Source organism: Culex pipiens, chromosome 2, assembly GCF_016801865.2.
Source record: "Culex pipiens pallens isolate TS chromosome 2, TS_CPP_V2, whole genome shotgun sequence".
Lineage (NCBI taxonomy): Eukaryota > Metazoa > Arthropoda > Insecta > Diptera > Culicidae > Culex > Culex pipiens.
The window spans coordinates 146184279-146210869 of NC_068938.1; the positions used below are offsets into that span (position 1 = coordinate 146184279).

At 42.9% G+C, this 26591-nt stretch overlaps 4 protein-coding genes across 5 annotated transcripts; 2 read left to right on the forward strand and 2 right to left on the reverse strand.

The window, feature by feature from the left end:
• Window positions 1–1731: 1731 nt before the first annotated feature.
• Window positions 1732–10789, forward strand: LOC120414903 (ATP-dependent RNA helicase DDX24). The gene is made up of 4 exons (XM_039576232.2): window positions 1732–1979; window positions 2037–2489; window positions 2547–4201; window positions 10603–10789. Exons 1-4 carry the CDS (start codon window positions 1770–1772, stop codon window positions 10736–10738), a joined length of 2454 nt encoding a protein of 817 aa, XP_039432166.1. The 5' UTR covers window positions 1732–1769; the 3' UTR covers window positions 10739–10789.
• Window positions 10742–12283, reverse strand: LOC120414904 (sister chromatid cohesion protein DCC1). Its single transcript, XM_039576233.2, has 3 exons — window positions 12181–12283; window positions 10989–12125; window positions 10742–10931 (listed from the first exon to the last, which is right to left on the reverse strand). The coding sequence occupies exons 1-3, from the start codon at window positions 12195–12197 to the stop codon at window positions 10832–10834; spliced, it is 1254 nt and encodes a 417-aa protein (XP_039432167.1). The 5' UTR covers window positions 12198–12283; the 3' UTR covers window positions 10742–10831.
• Window positions 12284–12500: 217 nt separating this feature from the next.
• Window positions 12501–14507, forward strand: LOC120414893 (DNA polymerase interacting tetratricopeptide repeat-containing, protein of 47 kDa). Its single transcript, XM_039576215.2, has 4 exons — window positions 12501–12637; window positions 12954–13894; window positions 13949–14113; window positions 14302–14507. Exons 2-4 carry the CDS (start codon window positions 12990–12992, stop codon window positions 14408–14410), a joined length of 1179 nt encoding a protein of 392 aa, XP_039432149.1. The 5' UTR covers window positions 12501–12637; window positions 12954–12989; the 3' UTR covers window positions 14411–14507.
• A 7067-nt stretch (window positions 14508–21574) lies between these two features.
• Window positions 21575–26591, reverse strand: LOC120414905 (uncharacterized). 2 transcript variants are annotated; one of them, XM_039576235.2, is made up of 5 exons: window positions 25993–26591; window positions 25488–25573; window positions 24245–25316; window positions 22497–24187; window positions 21575–21756 (listed from the first exon to the last, which is right to left on the reverse strand). In XM_039576235.2, exons 2-5 carry the CDS (start codon window positions 25526–25528, stop codon window positions 21723–21725), a joined length of 2838 nt encoding a protein of 945 aa, XP_039432169.1. In that variant the 5' UTR covers window positions 25529–25573; window positions 25993–26591; the 3' UTR covers window positions 21575–21722. The 2 variants fall into 2 exon arrangements, with proteins under 2 accessions (XP_039432169.1, XP_052564435.1); XM_052708475.1 differs by lacking the exon at window positions 25488–25573.

Consider the following 26591-nt stretch of genomic DNA (forward strand, 5'->3'; position numbering starts at 1 on the left):
TATGGAAATTTAGCAAAAACATAATCGACAATCAAATATATTAATGATTTATTTTGTCCAACTTAAATTTAATTACATAATTCAACTCAATTGATTTTGAGATCTTGTAGCGGGTAAAATTAAATTTCATTCAACGAACATAGCAAACTTAAATTTATTTTCCAAATAATTGCAACAGAAAAAACTTTTTCGAGTGCTTCAATTACACGAGTCTGTCAAGCTATTTCCATAGAGAGCATTTAGAGCTAAAATCTCTTCACTGCGTTCCTTTGTTTGGAAAATAAAAAAAATATTTAGAATACAGGTAATAAAATGGAAAATTTCCATAGAGAGCATTTAGAGCTGAAAACTCTTCACTGCGTTCACTGTTTGAAAAAATAAATATTTAAAATACAGGTAATAAAATGGTAAATTTCCATAGAGAGCATTTAGAGCTTAAAACTCTTCACTGATTTCCTTGCTTGAGAAATAAAGAAAAAATGGTTTTTGCTATTTAATTTCAATTTCTTATTTTGTTTAAAAAAGGTGACAAAATTTAAAAAAAAAATCATAGAGCTTATTTAGAGCTTCAAACTTTCTAATGGTTATCTTGCTTGAATATTATAGTTTATTTTCTGTTGAAATAAATAAAATGGCAAAGTTTCCTGAAATCTTTCTAAGGTTAAACATATGTTAACTGATTTTCTTTTTATAAAATTAAAATAATTGTTAGAAGATTTAGTTTTAATTTTTCACTTGCGTATTTGAAATTGTTTTTTTTATCTTAATTTGTTGTACGAAACTTGTAATTTTGTTAAACATTTGTTTTGTCAAGACAAACATAAAAATAGCTGTAAAATAATTTTATTGTTTCTAATCATAATTACTTACCAGTACAATAAAAAGAATATAATTTTATAAATTTGTATAATTTTATCTGAAATTTCTTTCAACCATCCAGACGAGAGCATTTAACATAAAAACTCTCTATGAACACTCTGCTATACTAGTTTTCACTTCAGACGATTTCTACCAAACATGCCTCATATTACCTGTGCCTACGACGCGGTTGCTTTGTGTTTGTCGCAAGCAGTATTTATTATAAAAATAGTTTTTATTTTTTATTTCGGTATCTATTGAAGATAGAGCTTTGGTGTCTTCGAGAGAGTTGTTCATTTTTGGTAGCTGAGCAACTTTGTCGAAAACAAAAATATTCTATACCTTGTATCTTAGAAAATAAATAGTTTTTTCTTGTTTTGCACAACTAAAATCAATCAAATTGTAATGACGTCTGAGACAATAATATAGAACCTTTTGGTACCAGCAACTTTCTAGAACATGTCAACTTTCTAAAACTTATCGTTTTTGAGATATATGCAAATCAATATTATTTTTCCCCATACAGAGCTGGCTCTGTTCGCTGCATACAGAGCTTAGCTCTGTTCTACCATACAGAGCAGGTAAGGAGTTTTTATTGAGCCTGTAGAGCTCGATGCGTCTCTGCAGAAGAGATGCGCACTTCGGTTTGGTGGTGAGCGCATAATAATTTGGTTGAAAATTTGTGATTTTGATGAGCGTGTAGTTGTAAGGACTGTTTCACTTTTTACAGACTTTCCAACAGAATCTGGCAACTCTGCCAGACCTCCTACTGGTATAAAAAATGACAGCGCTTTGTTTTGAGCTCAGCACAGTTCAAACGTAAACACGTGCAGTTTTAAAATCGACTTGGTGGAACCAACTTTACACGAAAAGCACGTTTATTGAATAAAATTAGACTTTCCAGCTTCAAAATGGTCCAAAAAGCGGCCAAATTCCGGGGCAAGTACCGCAAGGTAGCCCCTGCGCCAAAAGGACCGAAAACGCTGCCGGAGGCCTCGTGGAAGAACGTTAAACTCAGTGGACCGGTGATCTCGGACGATGGAGCGGATCTGGCCGGCTTTATCGGGTTGGAGGTGCTGGAGTGCTACGACCGGTCGCTGGTGCAGAAGGAGAAGAAGAAGGTGGGTTGGGTTTCGTTGGGTTTAGTTTCAAAGCTTAAAAATTAATTATTTTTGTAGAAATTGAAGAAGGACCCAATCCTGGAGGATGCCGAAGAATCCATGGAAGAACCAAAACTCAAACGGAACATTTCCGAGGTGTCCGAGGACAGTGACGAAGAAGAGGAGGAGCGTCCAAAGAAGCAGAAAAAGGTAGCTAAAAAGGCCAAGCCACAGCCACCTTCAGACGACTCCGAATCGGATGACTTCTCCGATGACGATTCCGGAATTGATGCCAAACCCGTTCCAAAGACGAAGAAGGGAAAGGCCAAAGTTGAGGTTCGCGTTGAAGATTCCGAAGAGTCGGAGGAGGAGTGCACCGCGGGAAGGTTTGTCCGGCTGATGAAACCGGAAGTGGAGGAGGATGACGGCCAGAAAAAGAAGAAGAGAAAACGAAAGAGTAAAAGTAAGCAGTGCAACGGTCAAGTAGAAACCAGTCAAGAAGGTGGGACCTACTCCAGTGCAGATTATTTTGTAAGGTTGCTTAAATTTAAATTAGAATTTTACTTTAATCGAATTTAAACTTTTCAGAAATGGACCGAACTGGGCGTCTCGGAGCCGATCGTGCGAGCCCTCGCCGACAAGGGCTTCCGGCAGCCTACAGAAATCCAGACGCTTTCCCTCCCGGCGGCCATTCTCGGCAAGCGAGATCTGCTCGGCGCAGCCGAAACCGGAAGTGGTAAAACGTTGGCGTTTGGAATTCCACTGCTGGAGGGAATTATGAAGTTGAAGGCGAACGGTGGTATGAAGACCGTTAAGAAATCGGATGCTGAGGAAAGCCGCGAAGGTCACGAGTTGACGCCGGAGCCGGATGAGCTGGAGTTTTACCCTTCGCCGGACGGGGACGATTCGATTCTTGCGGCGCAGGATCTTGAGCGGGACAAAAAGAAGGATTTGAACAAGCCACTTTACGCGTTGATTTTGACTCCTACTCGTGAGTTGGCGGTGCAGATCAATGACCACTTGAAGGCCGTTACCAAGTACACGGACATCCAGATTGCGACGGTGTTTGGCGGGTTGGCGGTGGTCAAGCAGGAGCGCATGCTGAAACGGTGTCCGGAGATTGTAATTGCTACGCCCGGGCGGTTGTGGGAACTGATGCAGGCCGGGAATCACCACCTGGCCAAGATGGACCAGATTCGGTTCCTGGTCATCGACGAAACCGATCGGATGTTGGAAAAGGGTCACTTTGACGAACTGAAGCAGCTGCTAGAGATGCTGAACCAGAACGAGGAGGCCACCAAGTTGCGCAGGAATTACATCTTCTCCGCAACGCTCACGCTGGACCACGATCTGCCGGAGCATTTGAAGGCCAAGTCCAAGAAGAACAAGAAGCTCAAAATCACGAAGGAAACGACCGGCCAGCGGCTCAACAACCTGGTCCAAACCATCGGAATGACCGACCCCAAGGTCGTGGACATCACCCAGCAGCACGGAACCGCCCAAACCCTAACCGAGTCGCGCATTCTCTGCAAAGCCGAACACAAGGACTACTATCTGTACTACTTCCTGCTCCGTCACCCAGGTCGAACCCTCGTCTTCTGCAACTCGATAGACTGCGTCAAACGGCTCGTGTCCCTGTTCACCTACCTCAACTGCGACCCGCTCAGTCTCTTCGGCAGCATGCAACAGCGCCAACGACTCAAGAACCTCGAACGCTTCACGCAAAACCCAGCCGCCCTCCTCATCGCCACCGACGTCGCCGCCCGCGGTCTCGACATCCCCAACGTAGACCACGTCATCCACTACCAAGTCCCCAAAACAACCGAAAATTACGTGCACCGTTCCGGCCGCACAGCTCGCGCCACCCGCGAAGGCATCGCCATCCTCCTGACCGGTGCCGACGAGGTCAAAGACTATGTCAAGCTCAACCAAGCGCTTGGACGCAAGGAGGACCTCCCAATGTACCCGACCTCCGACCGGATGATGAAGCAGGTTCGCGAGCGTGTCAACCTGGCGCGTGAAATCGAAAAGACGGAACTGCGCCAGCGCCGGAGCAACGAAAGTCGCAGCTGGGAGGACAAGGTGGCGAAGGAGTTTGAGGCGAGTGATTCCGAGCTGGACAGCGAGCAGGAGGAGATGAAGCAGCTGGAGAAGAGCAGGGAGAAGCGCGCGATGAAGGGAAGGAGGTTGGAGTTGAGCCGGCTGTTGGCGGCGCCGATCGTGATGGACCGGGTGGAGATGAAGTGAGTATAGTTGGGGATTGTTTCGACAATGTCGTTTTTAACCCAGATTCAACAGAATTTGGCTTTTATCAGTCATAATTACTAGGATGTAATAAGGGAGCGGCCGTGGCTGACTGGTTACGGTGTTCGCTTTGTAAGCGAATGGTTCTGGGTTCGATTCCCATCTGCTCCCAACGAGAAAGTTTAGAACACAGAAATTTGAAATGATGAATATATGAACGAAAAATCAAAGAATTAGAAATACTGTTACAGAGAGCGAGTTGTGGCGCTATAACCACGGTAAATAGTGTCCAGGGCATTCGTGGAAATACAATGTCCCATCCCAGAGGGTCCCGGAGTACCAAACCTTCTTAGCATGGTGCTCCCAACGAATACAACCAAAAACATCTCGGAGCGTATAGTGGTGTGTCTCCACGCTTCTTCCTCCCCTGTCTATTCAGAATTGTGTTGTTGTTCGAACACTCAGTGCTCAAACTCAACCCAATTACGAGTCATCTCTGCGATACGGCTTTACGCAGTAGGCCTGGCCGGTTTAACGCTTGTGATGTTTCAATGCATTCTAATGCAATGGCGCACTACAAATGTTAATAAATGACAAAAAGAGTGCTAGGCGTCATCTGACCTAAGGCACTCTCCAGGATCCCTTCGAAAGATTGGCTGCGCTAGGGTCTGATTAGATTAGATTAGATTAGATCATAATTACTAGGATGTAATCAAAAATATCTTTTTTGTGTGCATTCAAGCGATTATTTCGGTGAGCATACTGAGCCGAGATCCCAAATATGAGCTTGTAACATACGTTCACCCTTCAATTTTAAATGAGCTCGTAAAAAGTTTTTTTTAAATAACGATTTTTTAGGCTATTTTTGCCACTAGTGCGTTTATTTTAATCATCGCGTGTAGGCCGAATCCCTGCGCTAATTTTAATATGTGTTACGTTGAACGTTATTCACTATATGATTATTATTTAAGTAATTTAAAAACTTGCTTCAATGGCAGACTAGTTCCAAAATCCGAAAATTAATAATACATTAACTGAAACTGTTAAAACTGATTGACTTTTCTGAAAGTGTTTCGATAGTAACACCAAACATTGTAAAAAAAACGCAAGAAATCATTTTCGAATGTTTGAAATTACATAGAATTCAAGCTTTTGGATTAATTTTCAAATTGACGGCTTATAGGTATATTTTTTTAAGTTTTTACTGTATCAAATTTATGAATAAATTGTCAAACTATTCGATGCCCGTTTTTTTAATTTATTTTTTTTTTCATTTTTGAATCTTGAGAACAAATTGTATCTTTTTTAAATATCGCAATTCAACAAAAAATATTTTTAAATTTTAGGATTTATAGGTTATGTTTTTTTCCCATTTTGAAATCCAACAAAAATCTCTTAATTTTCAGAATTCTCCTTTTTTTCTTGCATTTTTAATATTTTTTTTACAATTTCTGATACAAAAACTGAAATCTTTAATTCAAAAATACAAAAATTTTAAAATAAAAATAAAATTTAGGTTTAAAAAAAAATCTATAGTTCTTTAATCTAACAATTTTAGAAGAAATCTGAAAATTAACAGTTTATTATTCGATTAAAAAATTGGGAAAAAAAACAAAACCTATAAATCTTGAAATTTCAAAATTACTTTTGAAAATTGTAAATCCAGAGTTTTTTAAAAGGTCTTATAACCCAATAGGTTTCATATGTTCTATATTAAAAAAAAACTCTAGAAATTAGAGGTGGGCAAAAAAAGAGCGAGCCGCTCAAAGAGCCGGTTCACTGAAAAGAGCGAACGAACCATGGCTCACAAAAAAAGAACCGCGGTTCTTTTTTAAACTCCGGTCTTTTGAAAGAACCGTTCCTAGATTGAACGATTTTTAAACTTGTTATAAATATAATTTATTAAATCTCGAACAAATTGTAGCATAACATTTGTTATTGAGAATTGAAAATGCAATTCTAAATTGAAGTATAATTGCTTATAAAAATTAATCCCATAATAGCATTGCTGCCAAACACCACTTAAATGTTTTCAAACTAATTTTCAGTTTCCTAATTTTCTTTGAAATTCCAAAAGTAGGGGAAATATACCCATTTTAACCACTCTAAGCCGTTCGACCAATTCTCATCACTTTTGCCGTTTTCCGCTATTAAAACAACATTTTCAGATGTATCTAAAATGGTGAGTTGCTTGCTCACTTTTATTTGAGCTATTTATTACTTTGGAACAGTCAAACACAATTTATGCAAGCTGAAATTTATGATCAAAGTGCTGATAGGCCGATAATAGAAATAGGCTGAGAAAGGGTATAATTCCCCTAAATGATTTTCTAAACAAAATGAATAAACTTTTCATTATACAACTGATCGTACATTAAAGTTTTACCAGAATACAAATTTGAGCATTTAAAATTCCTTAACTTGATTAGATCAGAATGTAGAAAAGAGTTCGCAGAATATTTTCTCCAAATAAAATGTCAGCATTAGTTCAATTTTGGCAAAAATAAACGCAATTTTGAAACTGATAGCAACTTCTCCAAAACCCTAGATTTAAGTTTGGATGCCATTCAATTATTTGAACGTTTAGGTTCAAGTAGAAATCTTGACATAGAGACCGGACATCTTCTTGGTTTTAGATTTTTTTTTTTCAAATGATTTCCAATTTAAAATAACTTTAAAAATAACACCATTCGTAAAAATAACCTTTTTATAATTTTTTTTAAAAAAGAGCGAAAGAGCCGTTCAAAAGAGCGGCTCTTTTTAAATATTGAACGAAAAAGAGCGGCTCCTCAAAAAGAGCGGTTTTGCCCACCTCTACTAGAAATAAAAAAAACAATTTGCTTGAAGTTCTCAAAATTCAATTTAAATGTAAAAAAAAATATCTATGAATTTAATTTTTGTTAATATCCAAATTACTATTATTTTTGAATTTTAAATACATTTTCTGATTTTCAAACCTTCTTATTTCAAAATTAGGTATAAAACTTCCAGGCAGGGATGGAATAATCGCAAATAAATCAATTTCGCTAGCGAACTTTCTTCACCCGCGAAAGACAGAGGAGGCGAATCACACAAAAGAAAATCGCTCCCGAAATTCTTCAAGAAAATCAATCTGCTGATGATTTTTTGTGAATTTCTTTGTCAGCACCACTTAATAATATGTATTTCACTTTGTTTACACACATTGCTCATCTACAAAATGTGACAGGTCATTTTTCGACTTGTGACGTTACACCTGCTAGTGTAGTAGTGAATAAGATGTTCCGCCGAATAATCAAGATGATGATTTTTTTAGATATCTTTTACCGATATTTCGTGCGCGAGAGAGGAGAGCCATGCTCCCTTCGGATTTTTTCTCTTGATGAACGTCCAATGATTTTCTTTTGATGATGATTATTCCATCGCTGCTTCCAGGTTTATTTTTTTTAATTATTTAAAATTAGTTTTTTTTTATGCAAGTAATTGTTTGTATTTCAAACAAAAAAAAATGATTTCCATTTTTTTGATTTTCAAAATTTAATATTGAACTCTCCAATCAATTTTCGTTTCGTTGTGTTTTCGAGTTTTGAAATATATTTTTTAAATTTGCTTTTTTTATTTCTTGGGATCATTTTTTAGAAAAAAAAATTGAAAATCGTCATTATTTTCTTATTATTTTTAATATATTTTTTAACTCAAAAATTTGAAAACTTTTTCATTTCATAACTTGAATTCGTAGATATTTTTTTTCTCAATACATTTTTTCTATCAACAGTCTAATTTTTTATATTTGATTTTTTTCACATTTTCATAATTAAGAGTTTTCATGTTTAAAATTTCTGTACATTTTTACTTACTGTACTGTTTAAATTGTAGTTTGTTCTTTGATTTTTTGTGTGAATTTGTTAACTTTAAATTGTGTATATATTTTGCAAATACTTTTTTTTTGTTTTATCTTAATTTTTTGTCTTTCGACTCGAGATGAGTTCAACTGATTTTGTTTTCGTCTGAAAAATGTCGATCGATTAGGCAGGCCAAGGATTGATACCTAAGAGCATGCAATGGCACTGACCTTGCTCTTCGGTTGACGTCCACGTAAGGAACATCCTGGAAGGAGCGCAACTAACTACATCCGTAGTTCTGTTAGATCATCCGAATTATTTTGATCAGAACAGTATAGCTCTGGTTCCTTGCGAGTGTCCTTTTTTCTTACCTCCACGTTGGCTTGGTTTTCATGATGACCTAGCTGGTGGCCTGTGGAAACGGATCGTAAACCTTTGACCACCGCGGGTCAGAGTCGAGACGGCTAAAAGAAAGGGGCGCAACAATGTGGGAAAGGGAAGTAATTTGTGATTGTAGACGGTATTGTTTCGATTCGCAGTATGTTGAGTCAACTGCTGTGGATGTACCTGAAGCATCGCACAACGGGGTTTCTCTTCTTTTCATTCTCAGCTACCACCTATCTCCTATTTTTATTTTGCTCTACTGATTCTCACTTCTTCATTCATTCTTCTATATAAATCATTTGATTTTGATTTTACTAACTTTTGATTCTCTTATCTCTCAAAGCTTTTCCACTCTTTTTTACCAATTGATACTGCTATAACAAACTTTGTTTTTTCCTTAAAATATACTTTTCCTTAATGTACTAGTAATATCAAGTCTATTTATCATTCGGCTAATCTTTTTTGATTTTATTGCGTATTTATTTATTTGAATAATTCTTTATCTGTCCTTTAAATTATCATTACTATAATCTTAGCTTGTTTTGTATCTCTTTTTATTAACTATTGTCTAATTTTACATCTAATACATCTAGCTTCTAATTTTTATTCTTTAAAATACGATCATCATTCTCTTACAATTGATTCTTGATTTTTATAAAATAAATTCTATTTTACTGTCTATTGTTTTCAATCTTCACCCTTTTTTTCAAACAAGTAAGGTTTGAGCCCTTACTCAATTTATGGAATGGTTAAAGGATTAACACAAATATTACTATTGTATTTTTGGTAAACTTTTATAACATGCTTAGGACCAAAAATTGTAACAAAACACCGCGACAAAAGAAATAGCAACATATAAACACGACTTAACACTAGGAAAGATTTCAGGAGAAAACAATACACAGTAAAATAACAAATAGTTTTTGAATTCAAACTAAAAATTAAACAGTTTTTTGCTTTATTGAAAATTGATAGGCACACTATAAATGGTTAGGCGCTTATACTTACATCAAACCCTACGTAATGTACCACCCCCGGCCGAGTTAAAATGCGTAACCGGAAAAGAAGGTGTGCATGCCTGGCACGAACACTCAAAGCGTGTTCTAGCGTGTTGCTCGTACTGACTCAGAGCAAGGGTGAGATGTAGGTGTAAGGGCAGTGCGTGTTCGTCGGGAACCTGGTGCATAAGATCGGTCAAGGCCCGTTCTTACACTGAAAATTGCGAATTGCGAAAAATGTCGATCGATTAGGAATTGGAAATAACAATTAGAAACTGTCAACGCATTTGAATACGATTTGTTTGAAAATCGTTAAAATTTTATAAGGCCGATGCAAATATTTTTCAAAGTTTTTTTTCTCTCAGCTCTGGCCGGGAGCCCCCCCCTCGGTAATACAAGCTTTTTTTAGAATCAATGAGGAAAGGCTATAAAATCACTCGAAAAATAAACTTCTTTATTTGACCTCGTAGACCCACCTTCACGTATACCTATCGACTCAGAATCAAATTCTGAACAAATGTCTGTGCGTGTGTCTGGATGTGAGTCCGTGCACCGAAAAATATGCACACGATTATCTCCGGACTGGATGGACCGATTTGGACCGTTTTGGTCTCATTCGATTTGTCTTGGGGTCCCACAAGACCCTAGTTAATATTATGAAGTTTACAAAAGTACTTCAAAAGTTATGATAAAAAACGATTTGGCTAGAGTTTGAAATATTATAAAAAGGGTGGTTTTTGTAAGAAAACCCGTCATGCTATATATTGTTAGAAAGGTATTTGAAAGACCTTTCCAACGCGTTCAAAAGATTGAAGATCTGACAACCCCATCAAAAGTTATGAGCACTTAAGTGCTGATTATACACTTTTTTAGGCCGGATCTCAAATATTTCGATGAAAAAGTTGTCCGGATCTATCATGCGACTTATCGTTGGATAGGTGATCAAAAAAACCTTTTAAACGCCTCCAAGACATTGAAGATCTGACAACCCTATCAAAAGTTATAAATACTTTAGTGTTTTTAATAAACTTTTTTTGAGGCTGGATCTCAGATATTTTGATAAAAATATGCGAGGAAGGCACCAACCACATAAAGTCGGATTAAGTAACGTTTTTTAAATCAAATTCCTTCCCAGTCTATTAAAAAATATTATTCTTTCTTGATCAACAACAATTTGCATTATTTTTTTCTCAACAGATTCCCCACGTCCGCGATCGCGGTCAGCCTCCCCGCGGAGAAGGAAGGTTCCGCCATCAAGCTCGTTCGCCAGGTGGTCGAGGAAAACATCCAGCTCAAGAAGCAGCGCAACAAGAAGAAGAAAAAGTTTGAATGATTTTTCCGCAAATAGTTAAAAAATATGATTTATTTTGCTTATAATCTAAAAGGTTGTGATTTGAAGTAGAGCAAAAGAAACGGTCCTTTCTTCTTAGTGCTTGGACACGTAGATTCGCGTTCCGTTGACGACCAGCGAGCGCGTGTGCTTGGCCAGAATCGACGTCACGCCCAGCGTTGGCGTCGTGAAGCACCTGAAAAGGCAACGGGAATTGGTTAAGAGGTAAGTGCGTTGAATTTCATCAACTTACTCAATGTACGGTTCGATCTGCTCCAGATTCCACCGTTCCTTGGTCTTGAACAGGGTGACGAGTCGCACGAGCAGGTTGTTCGGTAAATCTGCCTCGTTGAGTCCGCGCACGCACGGCACGTTCCCTTCCCGGTCGATGATTCCGATTCCGCGCAGGTACTTTTCGTCGACGGTGAACCCATCCGGCAGGGTTTCCTGCCACGTGGTCAGGAAGTCATCAATGTGGAACTTGAGGCCTTGCTGGAGGATCTTTTCGGCGAAAAGGGCGCAAACGAGGTCCTCCCGGTAGCGGAACCGACCCGACTCGGTGGGTTCCGTGTACACGTCGAAGATTTTGTCCACCACATCGTACGGGACGATTCCTTCGAGGGCTTCCACGGTGGTAGCCTTGTCAATCTCGTCCAACCGCCAGGAATTCTCGCCGATAAGGGCCAACATCAGCGTCACAGCCCGGTACTCGTACTCGTTGTCCAGCATCCGAATCCGGTCCTCGATCTCAATCGCGCGATACTTTCGCAACCCTTCCTCGAACTCCTCCTTGCTGCACTGGACCGTATCCAGAAGCTGCTTGAACCGGAACAGCAACGATCGTTCAACCAGATGTTCGTTCTCTGGTCCGGAATACTTGGTCAACCGGAGCAAATCGATGATCTTCCTGTACTTGGGCTTAACCTGACGACACTCGAAGTAATCGTGGAATATCCGCACCACGTCCTTCCGCTCGATCGTATCGATACTGTCCACGGCCTCCTCGCCCATTTCCTCCGTGCTGCTGTCCAACGACGTGTTCACCCCACCCTTGGGACTCTTGATCGGTGACCTGCTCGTAGCCTGTGCCTGCTGCAACTTCGGAACCAGCAGCAAACTGTTGCTGATCTCCGCCTCCTTCACCTCGTACGTCCTGGACTCGGTACAAATGACGACCTTTTCGTTGAGCGCTCCCTTGAACGAGACCGACTTGCCCGCGCGGATCTGCTCCAGGATGTGGTCGTCCGCCTCGAGTAGTTTGAGGTTGCCCATGTTGGCGTGCGTGTCCCCGTCCGGGTAATAGATCGCTTGGGCCGTATTCGTAAGGTTGTTGAAGTCCAGCTTGGCGTGCCTGACGATCGCGTGGACGTCCTCGACGGAGCGCTGGTAGCTGCGGGTAGGGGTTTAGTTATTTTGTACAAGATATTTAGGCAAATGGTACTTACTCTTGACTGAATATCATTTTAATGATTGTTAGAACTCACAACTTCAAAAACTAGTGAAAAGTATTTTGGTGAGAAATTCAAAACACCAAACCGCTTCCGCAGAATCACGAATTGTTTACGAATTTTCGCGCTCGATAAAAGGTTCAGCTTCGTGCACACTGGTATAAAATCTGAAAAGTCTGCAGATCTCTACAAATGACTCTTACCAAAACTTTACACGCTGATGCTTGATTGGTTAATTTCATCGAATATTCCATCGAGCAAAATCAGACAGGAAGCCGCTACTGTAACATGTGACAGACCGAAACACGCTGTGCGCTGTTTTGGTTTGTTGTGGACTCTCACAACAGTTACCTTCGCAACGGTGGCCGATTTTCTAGTTTTCCCTGACTTGGGGATGAAAATTCGTGTTTAGTTAAGTTAAAAAAATAAATAAATTGTGCACAGAAACTTCGCGGTAAGTGGTTGCAAGAAAGTCAAAGTAGTTAGGGCGAAGACATACCGGAATGGCAATTATTTGGACAACTATTTTGTCTTGATACCAGAGTTCGATAGAATCTAAATCTTCTATTTGAAAAATTTGACAAGATTTTGAGTGGGTTTATTCTCGAATTCGGTATCATAAAAGTTCTGTTGAATGTTCCTCTATTTTAAATGCTTAACATATCTGTTTCAATGCAGTTTGAGAAGACCGCAAACATGTACCAAAACCTCGCGTGCAACACGCAACCCACTGCACAGCAATTAAATTTAATGACCTTTCTTCATTCAAGCCTTCGACTTTTACGAACCCCAAAAGCAACCCAACAATGAGTGAGGAAACGAGCAAAAAACCAATGACCGACGAGGAGCGTCTCCAGCTCGCCGCCAAGCTGGACAAGGAACTCGACCAGTTCATAAACTCGCGTGAAAAACGTAGCCACACCGATGGCTGGCCCGAGGACCGCTGGGAGGAGGAGATGGCCAAGCATCCGTTCTTCATGACCAAAGCCCCAGAGCCAGGGGAAGAGCTCAGCCCGCTGATGAAAGGTCTCCAGCAGCTCAAGTACGACCCCGAGGAAAACACCGCCCAAGAACTGGCCGAAGCGTACAAAGAGGACGGCAAATGGCACATGAAGAACAAGCAGTTCCGGCTGGCCGTCTGGAGCTACACGGAAGCGCTCAAGTTCAACGTGACCGAAGCGGAGTACAAATCCGTACTGTACAACAACCGCAGCGCGGCCCACTTCTTCATTAAAAACTACCGATCCTCACTGCTGGACGCCCAAAAAGCACTGGAACTCAAACCAGACTACGAAAAAGCCCGCTGGAGAGCCGCCCAGTGCGCGGATCACCTCAACCGGTACGACCTGTGCGTCGAACTTTGCGACCAAGTCCTCAAAGCCGAACCAACGAACGCGCAAGCGCTGGAGTTGCGCAAGAAGGTCATCGCGCGCAAGACACTCAAAGAGCGCGACGAACGCAAAGCGGAACAGGCCAAGCGCCGGAAGGTGGAGCAGTTTACGCGAACCGTTGAACAGCTCAAGGAGCGTGGGGTTAAATTTGAGGAAAAGGACGCGCTGACCAACGAGGCAAGGTTGAAGCCTCGGCTCGCGCCGCTGGAGGACTTTATCGTGACGGCGGACAGCAACGGCGTGCTGCACTGGCCAACGGTGTTTTGCTACCCGCAGTTTCTGAGTACCGATTTTCAGCAGCAGCTGTCCGAGGAGTTGACGTAGGTTCGCTCAATTTGTTGAGAATCAACTGTTTAACAGAGGTTTCGTTTCAGGATGGAGGAGGTGCTGCTCAACATGTTCGCCGAACCGATGGAACTCGACGAGGACGGCCAGTACGCGGCGCACACGGTGAACGTGTACTACGAGAACCGCATTTCGGCGGTCGTTCGCAAGGTGGACCTCAAGATGAAGATCAAGGATATATTGAAAGAGAAAACGTAAGATTGCTTAACATAGGACATTGATGACTTAGTTTCCGTCCTTTTCTTCTATGACACTAGTTTCCTATCCACCTATCAGTTTCATTATTTTCTTTGAGAGTTTAATTTCACCGAAAAATCCCGATAAGAGCCCGTAATTCCAGGACATTGATCTGTTAGATTTCAACTTTTGCTATCTTTTACAGATTTTACGTGTATGAAGGAACGCTTACATTCTACATCCTAGTCAAGGGATCGCCCTACGAGGCGCTCTACCTAGGGGAGACTCGGACGCCGCTCAAACTGAATAAGTAGCTTCGGTTATAAATACATAACGAACCATAGAGCATATAATCAAAGTTTAGCACTTGAATAGATGGTAACACCTATTTATTACTGCTTCCCAGACGTATTGAATGTTTCTATCTTTTACAATATCACCTCCGTTTATTAAGTTCCAGATCTCAAGAATTGCTCTAGCCTTATGTCGATAGTATCTCGAACGTGGAAACAAGTTCAGTCTTGTTGAAGTTGATTTTATTGGTGGACGCTTACAGTCGACGAGATTCCAAAGGATATTCCAAATCAATTCTGGCGACTTCAAAGCGAAGATAGGCTCTGACAACACAGAAAATGCATCGATGGGAAATATACTTCTGGAGAGGAAGGTGCTGAAGGATTCCTCAGTACACGAAGTCACAAGTGGAAAAGCTGTCTTATTGATCCAAGGAATATGCGCAGCGATTTTGGTTCAAGTACCTCTGGTACAGAGTATGCTACCGTATCCTGCACAGGATAACGTCCTTCTCCCAGAATCTGGCTTCGGATCTGCAAACCCATTATCATCGTCTTGTTAGCTTGGCAACGCTACCAGACAGTCGTCTTGGTTTACTTTTACAGCTTGAACAACCTCCGGGTCATGAGTTGTCTCCAGATATGTTGCCATCTAACACGGTTCTGTTCTGCTTCGATCGGATCGGACGTCGCACCCGTAATCTTCACGCAGCACCGTGCCCCGTCTATCGTTGATTTCACCAGTCTGATCAGCTTCCCAGGAAAGCCGTTATCGTACATGATCTTCCATAGCTCTTCGCGATCGATCGAGTCGTACGCGGCTTTAAAATCAAAAAGATTTGGTCCGTCGTCGATTTCCCCTCCACGAAACCGGCTTGGTACGTCCCAGCAAAATCTTTTGCTCGCTCCGAAAGACGACAGACAATGGTCTGAGAAAGCAATTTGTAGGCCGCGTTGAGAATAGTGATGGCTCGATAGTTCTCACATTCCAATTTGTCCCCCTTCTTGTAGATCTTGCATATTACTCCCTCTTTCCACTCCTCTGGTAGCTGTTCTGTGTCCAAGACCTTGACTATCAGCCGGTGCAAATAGGCCGCCAGCTTGCCCGGGCCACTTGATGAGTTCAGCTCCGATACCATCTTTTTCAGCCGCATTGTTGTTCTTTAGCTTCTTGATGGCATCCTTAACTTCCCTCATCGTGGGTGCTGGCTTGTCCCTGCCGTCCGTCAAGATTCCCCCGTCCTTATCCCGGCACATTTCTGCTCGCGGCATGAAGGCGTTCCGGAATGAAGCACCCGCAGTCGAGTAGTTTTTGACAGTTCGCTCCATAAGAAATTCATTGTAGAAAAAAGCAAAAAACTGCTCGAGTGGAAATGCTTCATTGACTGAGTTTTGCGAGAACTGAGAACTTGCGCGTTTCCTTGGAGCGATACAACGGTTCCATGTCGTGGCACTCCAACTCTTTCAAGCGGCGCTTCTTATCCCGGAAGAGATGGGTTCGCTGTCTTCGCAACTGTTTGTACGACTCCTTGTGCCCACGGGTGTTATGGAGCAGCGACCTGTCCCGCGCTTCTGTCTTCCCGTCCAAATCGCCTGACATTTCTCGTCGAACGAGCCGTTCCGTGGAACTCGGTCCACGTACCCGGTGCCGCAGCGTTGATGGCTGCTTTCACATGGTTCCAGGACTCCAGAGGGTCGATTATGTCCCGATTATGTTGTCTCTCCGTGTCGTTTGATTATCTCCATGTGTACTTGTGAAGAAGGCTGTGCTGAAATAAGGTACTACGTATGGTCATGTTTCGGGAGGTAGCGAAATCGAAGAGTCGGAGGTCGTTCTCGTTCGTCTGCTGGTGGGCGCTGAACCTCCCAATAACCGGTCTGAACTTTTCCTCTTGACCAGTTTGTGCGTTTTAAGTCTCCGATGACAATTTTGACGTCCTGTTTTGGACACTTTCTGTACTCGCGGTCAAGAAGCTCGTAGAAAGCTCCACTTTTTTTTGGTTATGCTAGACAGTCAGCAGTGGAATTTCTTTCAACAAATCAAAACACCACCCATCTTAATTTGCCATTGAACTCGATAGTTTGATTAGTAATTTTTAATATTTTTTTTCTTTATCAAACGGATTACATTCATTTTCCTCCTGTTCTTCTTCTCCTCCGCATCTTCTCTCCTCTAAGCAGTTTCAGTTGCCGTCGGGACGACACCACTGTCTCGCGCGAGTGTTTTTTATGCATTTTTCAAAAAATCATTTTGCTTCTTCTCCCATTGTCTCCATAAACTCTTGTATGTGTGTGGACAGGTGTGTTTATTTGCTGCAACGCATTTGTTTCGCGTTAAACAAATTATTTCTTTTTTTTTCGTAAACGAAAAACTTTTTAAATTAGAAGTCGACACGTTTGTTTTGCCTATCACTTTTGTTTTGCTTTGTAAATAAAACTTGCCTGCTTTTGTTCAGTTTCATTTCTTTCCTAGATTTTGTGTCTCTTTGTTTGTTCTAGAGAGGCGAGCGTTTTTCTTTGTTTCTTCTTGTTTAGTAGTAAAAAATGTGTTTTTCAGTACTTTTCATGGTTTCCATGCGCTTCCTGTCGCGCCGCACGTTTTTAAGCACGCGCGCGCGCCAAGATTCGACTCATCGCACTGAACAGTTTGCTTCAGTAACGACTTTTATTTTTTCATTCGCTAATTACAACAATGTTTTGTTTGTTTTTCAATAGTACAAATTTGATTACCCGATTTGCGTGTTGTGTTGACTTTGTGGGAAATTCGTTGCTTTTTTCCCACAATTCAGTTGCAGTGTTGTTTTCACAGTTTCGAGTTTTCTTGATTTCACCACACTTTTCTTCATTCTCCTAACGATATAACCTGTGTGTTGTTTTCCCTACAAGTTTTTGTTTCTCCTGTCACTTTCGTTTGGACTTGTTTGTGTGTGTTTCTGTATAAAATAGAGTTAATACTGCAGAAATTGAATTCTCTTGCTTCGACGACGACAAGTGACGAAAGTAACTTGGAATTCACCCATAGCTTTTTGCACCGAAAGAAAGTTTGTTGGACAACTTTTTTGTTTTATTGCAATATATTTGTGTTTGTAGTTTTTTGTTAAACGACGTTTCTTTTTTCTTATCCCGGCTTTAGTTGGTCGGTGTGAGCGATTTCGTTTTAATGATTCTAGCTTAAAAGGAACGGAAAAACTAAAGAAATTACCGCGCGGCGTGTGCGATTTGACGCTTTTTTCTTGTTTTGTCTAGGAACAATTTGACGAATTTTAATTTTTCATATTTTTTTCGTTTGTTTTAAACATAAATTTACTTAAAGTGTGTGCTTTCATTTTTCGCTTGTATCAATATGAATACTTTTGGCATACATTTTTGTTTTGCTTTGTGTTTGTCTCTCTCAATTAAATGTATTGGTTTTACTTCCCATTTCTAACTAGTAGATTTAAACAACAATAATCAGTCAGCCAGAGCATAAACAACTCCGTATCACACACGAATGTATTGTTCTCTAGTACTTATTAGCCTTGTAAATAACGAACGAATGAACAGAACAAAAAAAAATATAATAAAGTGGGGATTGTTTCGAGGTGAGAATACAACAAACGAAGGTTGTTGTGTATAATTAATACAACGAAAAAAATGAGTGTTTCTCCTTATTCTTGTGTGTTCTCTTTTTGTTTTACTTCTTCTTACAACAAAAGGTTGATGAGAGAGAAAAAGGAACGAGACGAGATTTGATACGATCACAGTTTCATTAAAGGCAATTTGGTTGGTTTTATGTTTTAATCTTATTTCTGCAACTGGCGTGTGTTTTTCGTTTTCGCCACGTGAAAAATACTGACGCAGCACGTGTTTGTGTGCCTTCCCCGAGGCTTCGAACAAATCTTCGAAACGCTTCTTAGGCCGGCAGCAAATCGCGCGCCCCTCGTGCTTTTTCACTTACAATCTAACCGGTTTTTTTTTATCCGCGCGCTTCTCTAAATTACGTTTCATTCTCTTGAATTTGCTTTAATGCATTGACTGTGGTCACATTCGAACGAAGCTGCTTGCTTCGTTTTTAGTCTCATCTCTTCGTTTTTCTGCTTCCGGTTTGTTTTGTAAAGGCGCGCGCGACAAAAAAAGAAAAGGAACCATTTTCCGGTGGTCGCCGCAGCAGGCCGCGACAATTTGGCTTGTTAGATTTCTTAGTAGCTTTGCTCTCGCTCTATCACAGGATGACGCGATAGTTGCGCGGTTTTTCATAAAAAAATACAAAAATAAAAAAAATCAACAGAGTTATGCTCTTTTGTTTCTCTTTTTGTTTCTTTCTCTTTCTTGGGACTAGATTGGTGTGAAGGAAATCCTCGTTTCGCTCGCGTGATTTTCTTGTTTAACTACTACGTTCCGAAAAGAATAAACTGACGACGGACTGTTGATTACTGTTTGTTTCATAATCATGCCTTACGTTCAAACATCGTTTGTTGTTGGGAGTTTTTGTTTTTTGCAATATCAAGTTTGTTTTCTTCTCAAATTGATGCTTAAATTAAAATTCGTCTTGCTACTATATCATTTAAGATCATCGCATTTTCGCTCGGTTTAATTGCGTGATTTTTTGCTGTTGTCGCCACATTTAAAGGTAGAACAGGTACTGAAGTGAGTCTGTTTTTATTCTTTTATTGTTTCTATGAGTTTCGCTTCGATGCTGGATATGCTTCATCGTTTTGTTGTGTGTTTTTAAAGGAATGTGACCCCCTCTAAAATCTTCACTACAAAGCATTCGCGCGTTTAGAGAGAAAAATTAAATGGGAACGACGACGACAACTTGTGGGTTCTGGAACTTAACACAAAAGCACTTTGTTTTCGCGATAAAACTTTGTGTTAGATCTTTCTAGAGAGTAAACTTAAACGCGACGGCGATCGCGACGACGACGAATAATAAATTGTATTATATCACAAATGTTTAGAAAATAAAACAAAAAAGTTTTCAAGTCTCTTGCCTTCATTGTGTGTTTGTATGTGTGGTTTGTTGTTTCATCGCTTTTCTTGCGTGTGTGTGTGTTTGCTCCTAATTTTTAGCAGCTCAATCATTCACACACTGCGTTTTTCATACTTGCATCTCGCTCTCTCGTTGTTTCTCGTTAGATTTGATTCAATTTCAGCATACCAAGCGCTCGCCACCTCTGTGAGTGTGTATTTGCTTCTTTACACTCCTTCTTCTTCTTAATTTTCTTCATAAATGTTACAATTGCGCGTTTGCTTCCCTTCTTCCTTGTTAACAACTCGCTTTTGGACTTGCTTTTGCAACGCTGCTTCTTTTTGTTTGTGGGCTTGAAGTTTCTGGTTTCTCAATTTTCTTTGAGGGGGCAAAGTTAACCGGTTTTTGCTTGATTCACTGTTGGAAGAGTGGCTACTCGAGTACCATTTTTTGAATTTCTAATTTGAGACTATCCAATTGCCCAAATAATTCATAAAAATCACATCAAAAATCGTTTTATTAAAAAAGAAAATATCAAAAACAACTATATATCTTGGTAGTGTCAACGCCTACCTAGAACCATACATTTGGCCACCAGAAAAAAGCGCTTCCCGAACACGGACGTGAACTTCAGATACCTAGAATGCATGAAATTTGCCACCGAAAAGGCGTTTCCCAAACACGGACGTGAACATCAAGTACCAAGAATGCATACAATTATCCATATTCTTAACACGGACGTGAATTTCAAGTACCTAGAGCGCATACAATTGTCTACCGAAGTGACGTTTCCCTAACACGGACGTGAACATAAAGTACCTAGAATGCATAAAATTGGTCTTCAAAAAAGCGCTTCTCTAACACGGATGTGAACTTCAAGTATCAAGAATGCATAAAATTTGCCACCGAAAAGCGCTTCCCTAACACGGACGTGAATTTCAAGTACCTAAAATGCATGAAATTGACTACCGAAGTAACGTTTACCTAACACGGATGTGAACTTCAAGTATCAAGAATGCATAAAATTTGCCACCGAATAGCGCTTCCCTAACACGGACGTTAATTTCAAGTACCTAGAGTGCACACATTTGTCTACCAAAAAAGAGCTTCCCTAACACGGATGTGAACTTCAAGTACCTAGAATGCATAAAATTGGCCACCGTAAAAGCGCTTTCCTAACACGGATGTGAACTTCAAGTACCTAGAATGCATAAAATTGGCCACCAAAAAAGCGCTTCCCAAACACGGACGTGAACTTCAAGTACCAAGAATGCATAAAATTGGCCACCGTAAAAGCGCTTTCCTAACACGGACGTGAACTTCAAGTACCAAGAATGCATGAAATTGACTACCGAAGTAACGTTTACCTAACACGGATGTGAACTTCAAGTATCAAGAATGCATAAAATTTGCCACCGAAAAGCGCTTCCCTAACACGGACGTGAATTTCAAGTACCTAGAATGCATAAAATTGGCCACCGTAAAAGCGCTTTCCTAACACGGATGTGAACTTCAAGTATCAAGAATGCATAAAATTTGCCACCGAAAAGCGCTTCCCTAACACGGACGTGAATTTCAAGTACCTAGAGTGCACACATTTGTCTACCAAAAAAGAGCTTCCCTAAAACGGATGTGAACTTCAAGTACCTAGAATGCATAGAATTGGCCACAAAAACAACACTTCCTTAGCAACCGTTCCTCAATCTAGTGCAAAAAAAAATTGCTGGTTTTGAGCAGCCACCCAAGCAAACCTTAGCAAACTTACCGGTTTCGCTTCCCTCTTTTGTTAGATTCCACCGTAACAAACTCGTTTCAAGTTTTGTTTTTCTCATGTGTTTCCTTCTTTTTATTTTTAATGCAAAAAATCTACTACATTCGAGTTGTTTGTTTGTTGTTGTTGGTTTCGCTCGCGTTCTCGCGAAGTTTTTTTCACAGTAACAAAATAATTGTTCAACCAAAAGCGAAGAAAAAAAAAATAAACAAAATAGTGTGTTCTTGTGAGTTTTTGTGAATCTTACAATGATTACTTCCACGATCGACACATGTGTTTCTCCCTTCCTCCTGCTTCTTCTGGTTCGGCGCACAGGCCGACACAAAACGGGTTGCTTTCGAGGTGGTGGGGCCGTCGCGCTAATCGCGTTCGCTATCACAGACACGTTAAAAAGAAACTACCTCAGAGAACAATAGTTTTGGAAGCTGTTTGATCGAAAAATTCTAAAGTTAGCGTTTTTTGTTTGTTTAAACTAGGATATAAATCGAACTGCCAGAGCTCGTGGCTCAAACAGGAAAAAAATTGGGGGGGTTTGTGTTTCATTCTCTCTCTCCATCCAATCAAACACAGAAAACAAAAAGAGTGGTTGTTTCGTCCTGTCCGGCTGTCGGACCTTAGTACCCTGCACCACCCGTTGTTGCGTCGACGCTGCACACGAGGAACCGGGAAACGGAGAAGAAAATAACAAAAAATTGTAGAAACGAAGTTTCGCTTGGTTGAGTGAGTGTGTGTTTTGTTTTTTTTGGTGAAATAGAGGAAACAAACGCGAAAAATTCCCTAATGAATATGTTTGGAAAATGCATAGCGTTTCTGCTTAGGATTTTTTTTCATGAATTTTCTCTCGTTCAATAAATATTTATGTGTATGTGTGTGTTTTGTGTGTGTGTGTAGCACTAACCCTAGAATATATATGTAATTTTATGCAATATTCTCATATACTTGTGAGTGTGTAAGGTTGCGTGTAATTTTGTAACTCTTTCAATTACGCTTAAATTCTAACAAACATGCTTATTTTGTGTGTTGTGTTGCTTGATTTAGTGTTACGTTAGCCAAAGAGACCAATAAACGCTTTCAACGTTACGTTACGTTATTCGAACTTCACAATTTCTAACTTGTATCGCGCGGGTGGGTTGGGAAAGTACTTCGGTAATGGAATTACACACACACATTTCTAATATAACTAGAGTAAGGTGAAAAAGGAAGGTAAAAATTAAAAAAAAAAAGCCACACACACACTTGTTGCTTAACCGCTAGTCGGAAGATGCCTTCAAGCTTTTTGGAAGGTCACTTCGTAAAGTGTGTAAAAAAAAGAAAAATAGACGAATCGCGTAACCACGCACATAGCCCTCTGTGTGAGTGTGTGTGTGAGAATGTGGGTTTAAACTTACTGCTGAACCGGTGGCACGACCTGCGGGGTTTGGGTTTGCGGGGGTGGTGGAGGGGCGGCTGCGGCCGGGTACGAGTAGTACGCTGCCGCGGCAGGGATTTGGTACGACGAGGCGAACGTGCCCATCGCGCCCTGCACTCCGGCCAGCGGATCGAACCCGGTGGCGAATCCGGCCGCCGGAATGGTCTGGCCTCCGCCAACGGCCGCAGCAGCAGCGGCAGCCGCCGCCGCAAGCTGAGCCGGGTAGGCCGCGGCCGTACCTGCTGCAGCGTAGCTATTGTTGTACTGCTGCTGCTTGGGTTGGTAGGGGGGACGTCCACCGGCTGATTTGGGGTCGGCGCCGTACTGGTTGTTCGGCTGGTACCGACCTCCGGGGCCACCCGGCTGCGTTTGCTGCAGACCACCTTGGCCCTGGTGCGGCTTACCCTGGTAGAAGCGTGTGCCCTGGTGACCGTTGAAGGCCTGCGGGGCACCGCCCACCATCTGGTTGGAGAAGTCCTCGTACTGGTTCTGGTACATGTTCTTCGGCTGGTAACGCATCTGCTGGTGCGGTTCGTACAGCTGCTGTTGCTGTCCACCGGATTGCGGATTCTGGGCTTGGTACGGCTGCTGCTGTTGGTAGCCTCCGGCGCCGTTCTTGTTCCAGCTGTCAGCTCCGCGGTAGCCACCTCCGGCGCCTCCAAACTTGTTCGGTCCGTTCGGGCCACTGCCGAACCGGTTTCCTCCCATGCCTCCGGGCGGTCCTCCGAAGCGGTTCTCGAACGGCTTCTTCTGGAAGCCACCACCTCCTCGCGGTCCACCGAATCCACCCTGGTCCATGCGACCGTATCCACCCGAGGTCAACGCACCACGCACGTTGTACCGGCTGCGACCTCCCTTTCCTCCGGGCATCGACTTGGCCATGCTGATCAGCTCCGGCGTGGGCTGCTGTCCGGCCTCTTCCAGCACCGACAACAGCTCGCGCGCCTGACGACCGTTTCCGGGCGTGAAGAACGTGTACGCCGTTCCGAACGACGAGCAACGCCCCGTGCGGCCAATACGATGGATGTAATCCTCCGACGAGTTCGGGTAGTCAAAGTTGATCACGTACTTGACATCCTCCACGTCCAAACCACGCGCCGCAACGTCGGTCGCCACCAGAATGGTGCTCTTGCCGTGCCGGAAGTCCTGTAGCACGTAGTCACGCTCCGACTGCGACTTGTCACCGTGGATCGACGTCGCGCCGTACCCATCCCGCACGATGTTCTTCAGCAGATCCTCGACCTTCTTCTTCGTCTCGACAAAGATGATGATCTTGTTGTTGACGTCGCTCGCGATCTCCTTCAGCAGCGACAGCAGCTTGCCCTCCTTCTCGTTCTCCTCGCAAATGTCCACGATCTGGTGGATGTTGTGGTTCGCCGAAAGGTTCAGCGAGCCCACGTTGATCTGGATGTAGTCGTGCAAAAAGTCCTCCGCCAACGCCTGCACCTCCTTCGGCCACGTCGCACTCCACATCAGCACCTGCCGATCCGGCCGGATCTGCTCGATGATCTTGCGAATCTGCGGCTCGAAGCCCATGTCCAGCATCCGGTCGGCCTCGTCGAGCACCAGGTACGTGCAGCGGCGCAGGTTCGTGATGCCACGCTCCAGGAAATCGATCAACCGCCCGGGCGTCGCAATCACCACCTCAACACCGCGCTCCAAGTCGCGAACCTAGGAGAAACAAATGTGTCAACGTTGGCAATTTTAGTGACTTTGGGGGAAACTCACCTGCGGTCCCTTCAGCGCGCCGCCAAAGATGCACGTGTAGCGGATGTTCGGCTTCGAGTGCGTGCCAAAGTCACGCACCACGGTCTGAATCTGCTGGGCGAGCTCGCGGGTTGGGGCCAGCACCAGCACGATCGGACCATCGCCGCGCTGCAGTGGCTTCTGGTGTGCGATGTGCACGATTGCGGGAAGCATGTACGCCAGGGTTTTACCCGAGCCGGTTTGGGCGATGCCGACCATGTCGCGGCCGGACAGCGCAATGGGCCAGCCCTGGGCCTGGATGGCGGTCGGCGAGGGGAAGCCCTGCTTGTTGATTTCGTTAATGACGAACTCGGGGAAGTTGCCCTCGTCGAAGGTCTGCGTGGGGTGGGGCACGGTGTTGCCCATGACGGTGACCTGCATGTTCTCGCGGAACAGCTGAACCTCGTCGACGGAACGGGCCATCACGCTCGGGTGGGGCACGTAAAAGTCCTTCTCGAACGGTTCCAGGTTCTCCCACATGGGCTTCGTCAGCGTCTGGCCGGGGAACTTGGCCTTCAGCGACTGCACCTTGGCGCGGTCCTCCTTCGTCAGGTTGTTGTAGTCCGGCTTGGGGCCGTAACTGTTACGCATGCCGCCTCCGTACGAGTTCGGCATCGGGTTGTACTTCTTCGGACCGCCAAACGAATCCATCGGCTTATCGAAGCGCGGATTGCCGTTGCCCGGGAACGAAGGTCCTCCGTACAGCTTCGGTCCACCAAAGTCCTTCTTCGGGATCATTCCACCGCCCATGCCAACGCCGCCCGGTCCGCCAAAGTTGTTGCTGCGGAACTTGTTGAATCCGCCGCCACCCGGCGCCCCTCCGGCGTTCGCTCCGTTCGGCCCGTTGCCGTACATCGGCTTGGGTCCTCCGAATCCGTTCGGGTTGAAGGGCGGAATCGACGGGGGGCCACCGCCGGGCTTGTTCATGTAGTGCGGCTTGCCTCCGGGGCCACCGGCACCGCCCGCTCCGCCATTGTAAAAGTCTGGCTTGTCAGTGCGGGGCCGGTATCCGCCGGGGTGGGGCTGGCCGTTGCCTTGGAATTGCATCACGATTCTGCGGGGAGGGAGTTGAGATTAGTTCGGAAGAGAAATTCAAAGCAAGGATCGATGGGGTTAAATGCACCAACGAAGCAAATTAGTAAGGTGAGGCAAAATGCACACGCAACGAGAGTTGTTTCATGTTTGGTTAGTAGATTTTTGAGTTCCAATCTGTTTCTTGTCTTACCCCGATGCTGCGGCGGTGCATACTGCCTCGTTGTCATACATTTTCTCGTTCTTTTTTTAGTGTGGTGCGTTTGACCCCGAGTAAATCTGCGAAAAGAAGAGGGGGAGAAATTAACAAAACGTTTTTGAAAGTTTTCTAAATTTTCCTTGAAATTATTAAGATCCAATTATAAGATAACAATCTTTCATGTTAGAAAATGCTATTAACACAACGTAAAAAAATTAAAATTTTCATTCGAAACGTTTTTATTAAACTTGACATTGATTATGTTTACTAAACATTATTTCAACAAGAAAGATTAATCAATCAAGTATTCCTTGAAATTTCTATCAAAAATTACAACTTCACAGCCTGCTTCGTTAATCCGACATTCCGAGAACCACACCAAAATGTCGTCGCTGCGGCAAAAAAATCGATCGAACCCGGCGCCACCCCAGACAAGACAAGAAAAAAAAAGCAAAAAAAGAAAATCCAACCCTCCAACTTCCAACTAAAATATTCTTACCTTCTCTAGCTTTCTCCTCCTGAGCTGGAAAATCGACCCTTGTGTGTGTGTGTGCTCTTTTTTAAGGTGTTGCCGCTCTCTCGCAAAATCGCTGCGTTCCAAGTTGAAGTTTAGTTGCTTGTGCTAACTCTATTTCTGCACTTTATTAGTTCCTCTTTACAGCTGCGCAAGCTGTATCTCTCCCTCTCTCTCGTTCCAACTTCCAACGTTGAAAAGTGCAGCGAAAATCCGACTCGAGTTCGTCGCCTAGCGCTCCGCTTTGGGGCCCCAACACACGGAAGGAAAAAAAAGATGGCCGTCGGTGAGGTGAAAATTTTACCTTTCAACTTCTCGCTTGCTCGACCGATTCCCCAAACTTTCACGGATTTCACTTCGCGGAGCGGTCACACGTTTGAAATTCAACGAAAATTTCAAAACTTTCACGGTTTTCTCACGGCTAAGGGCTTTTTTTCCACTTCGAACAGGGGACGGGTTGTCGCGTTTAAAGTATGTGTGTGTGTGAGTGTGCAGAGCAAAATCAAATACGGGAGCACACGACGAACAGCGCGCGGCACACACCTTGTCTGGTCGAGGAGAGAAAGCCGAGAGACAAGCAACTT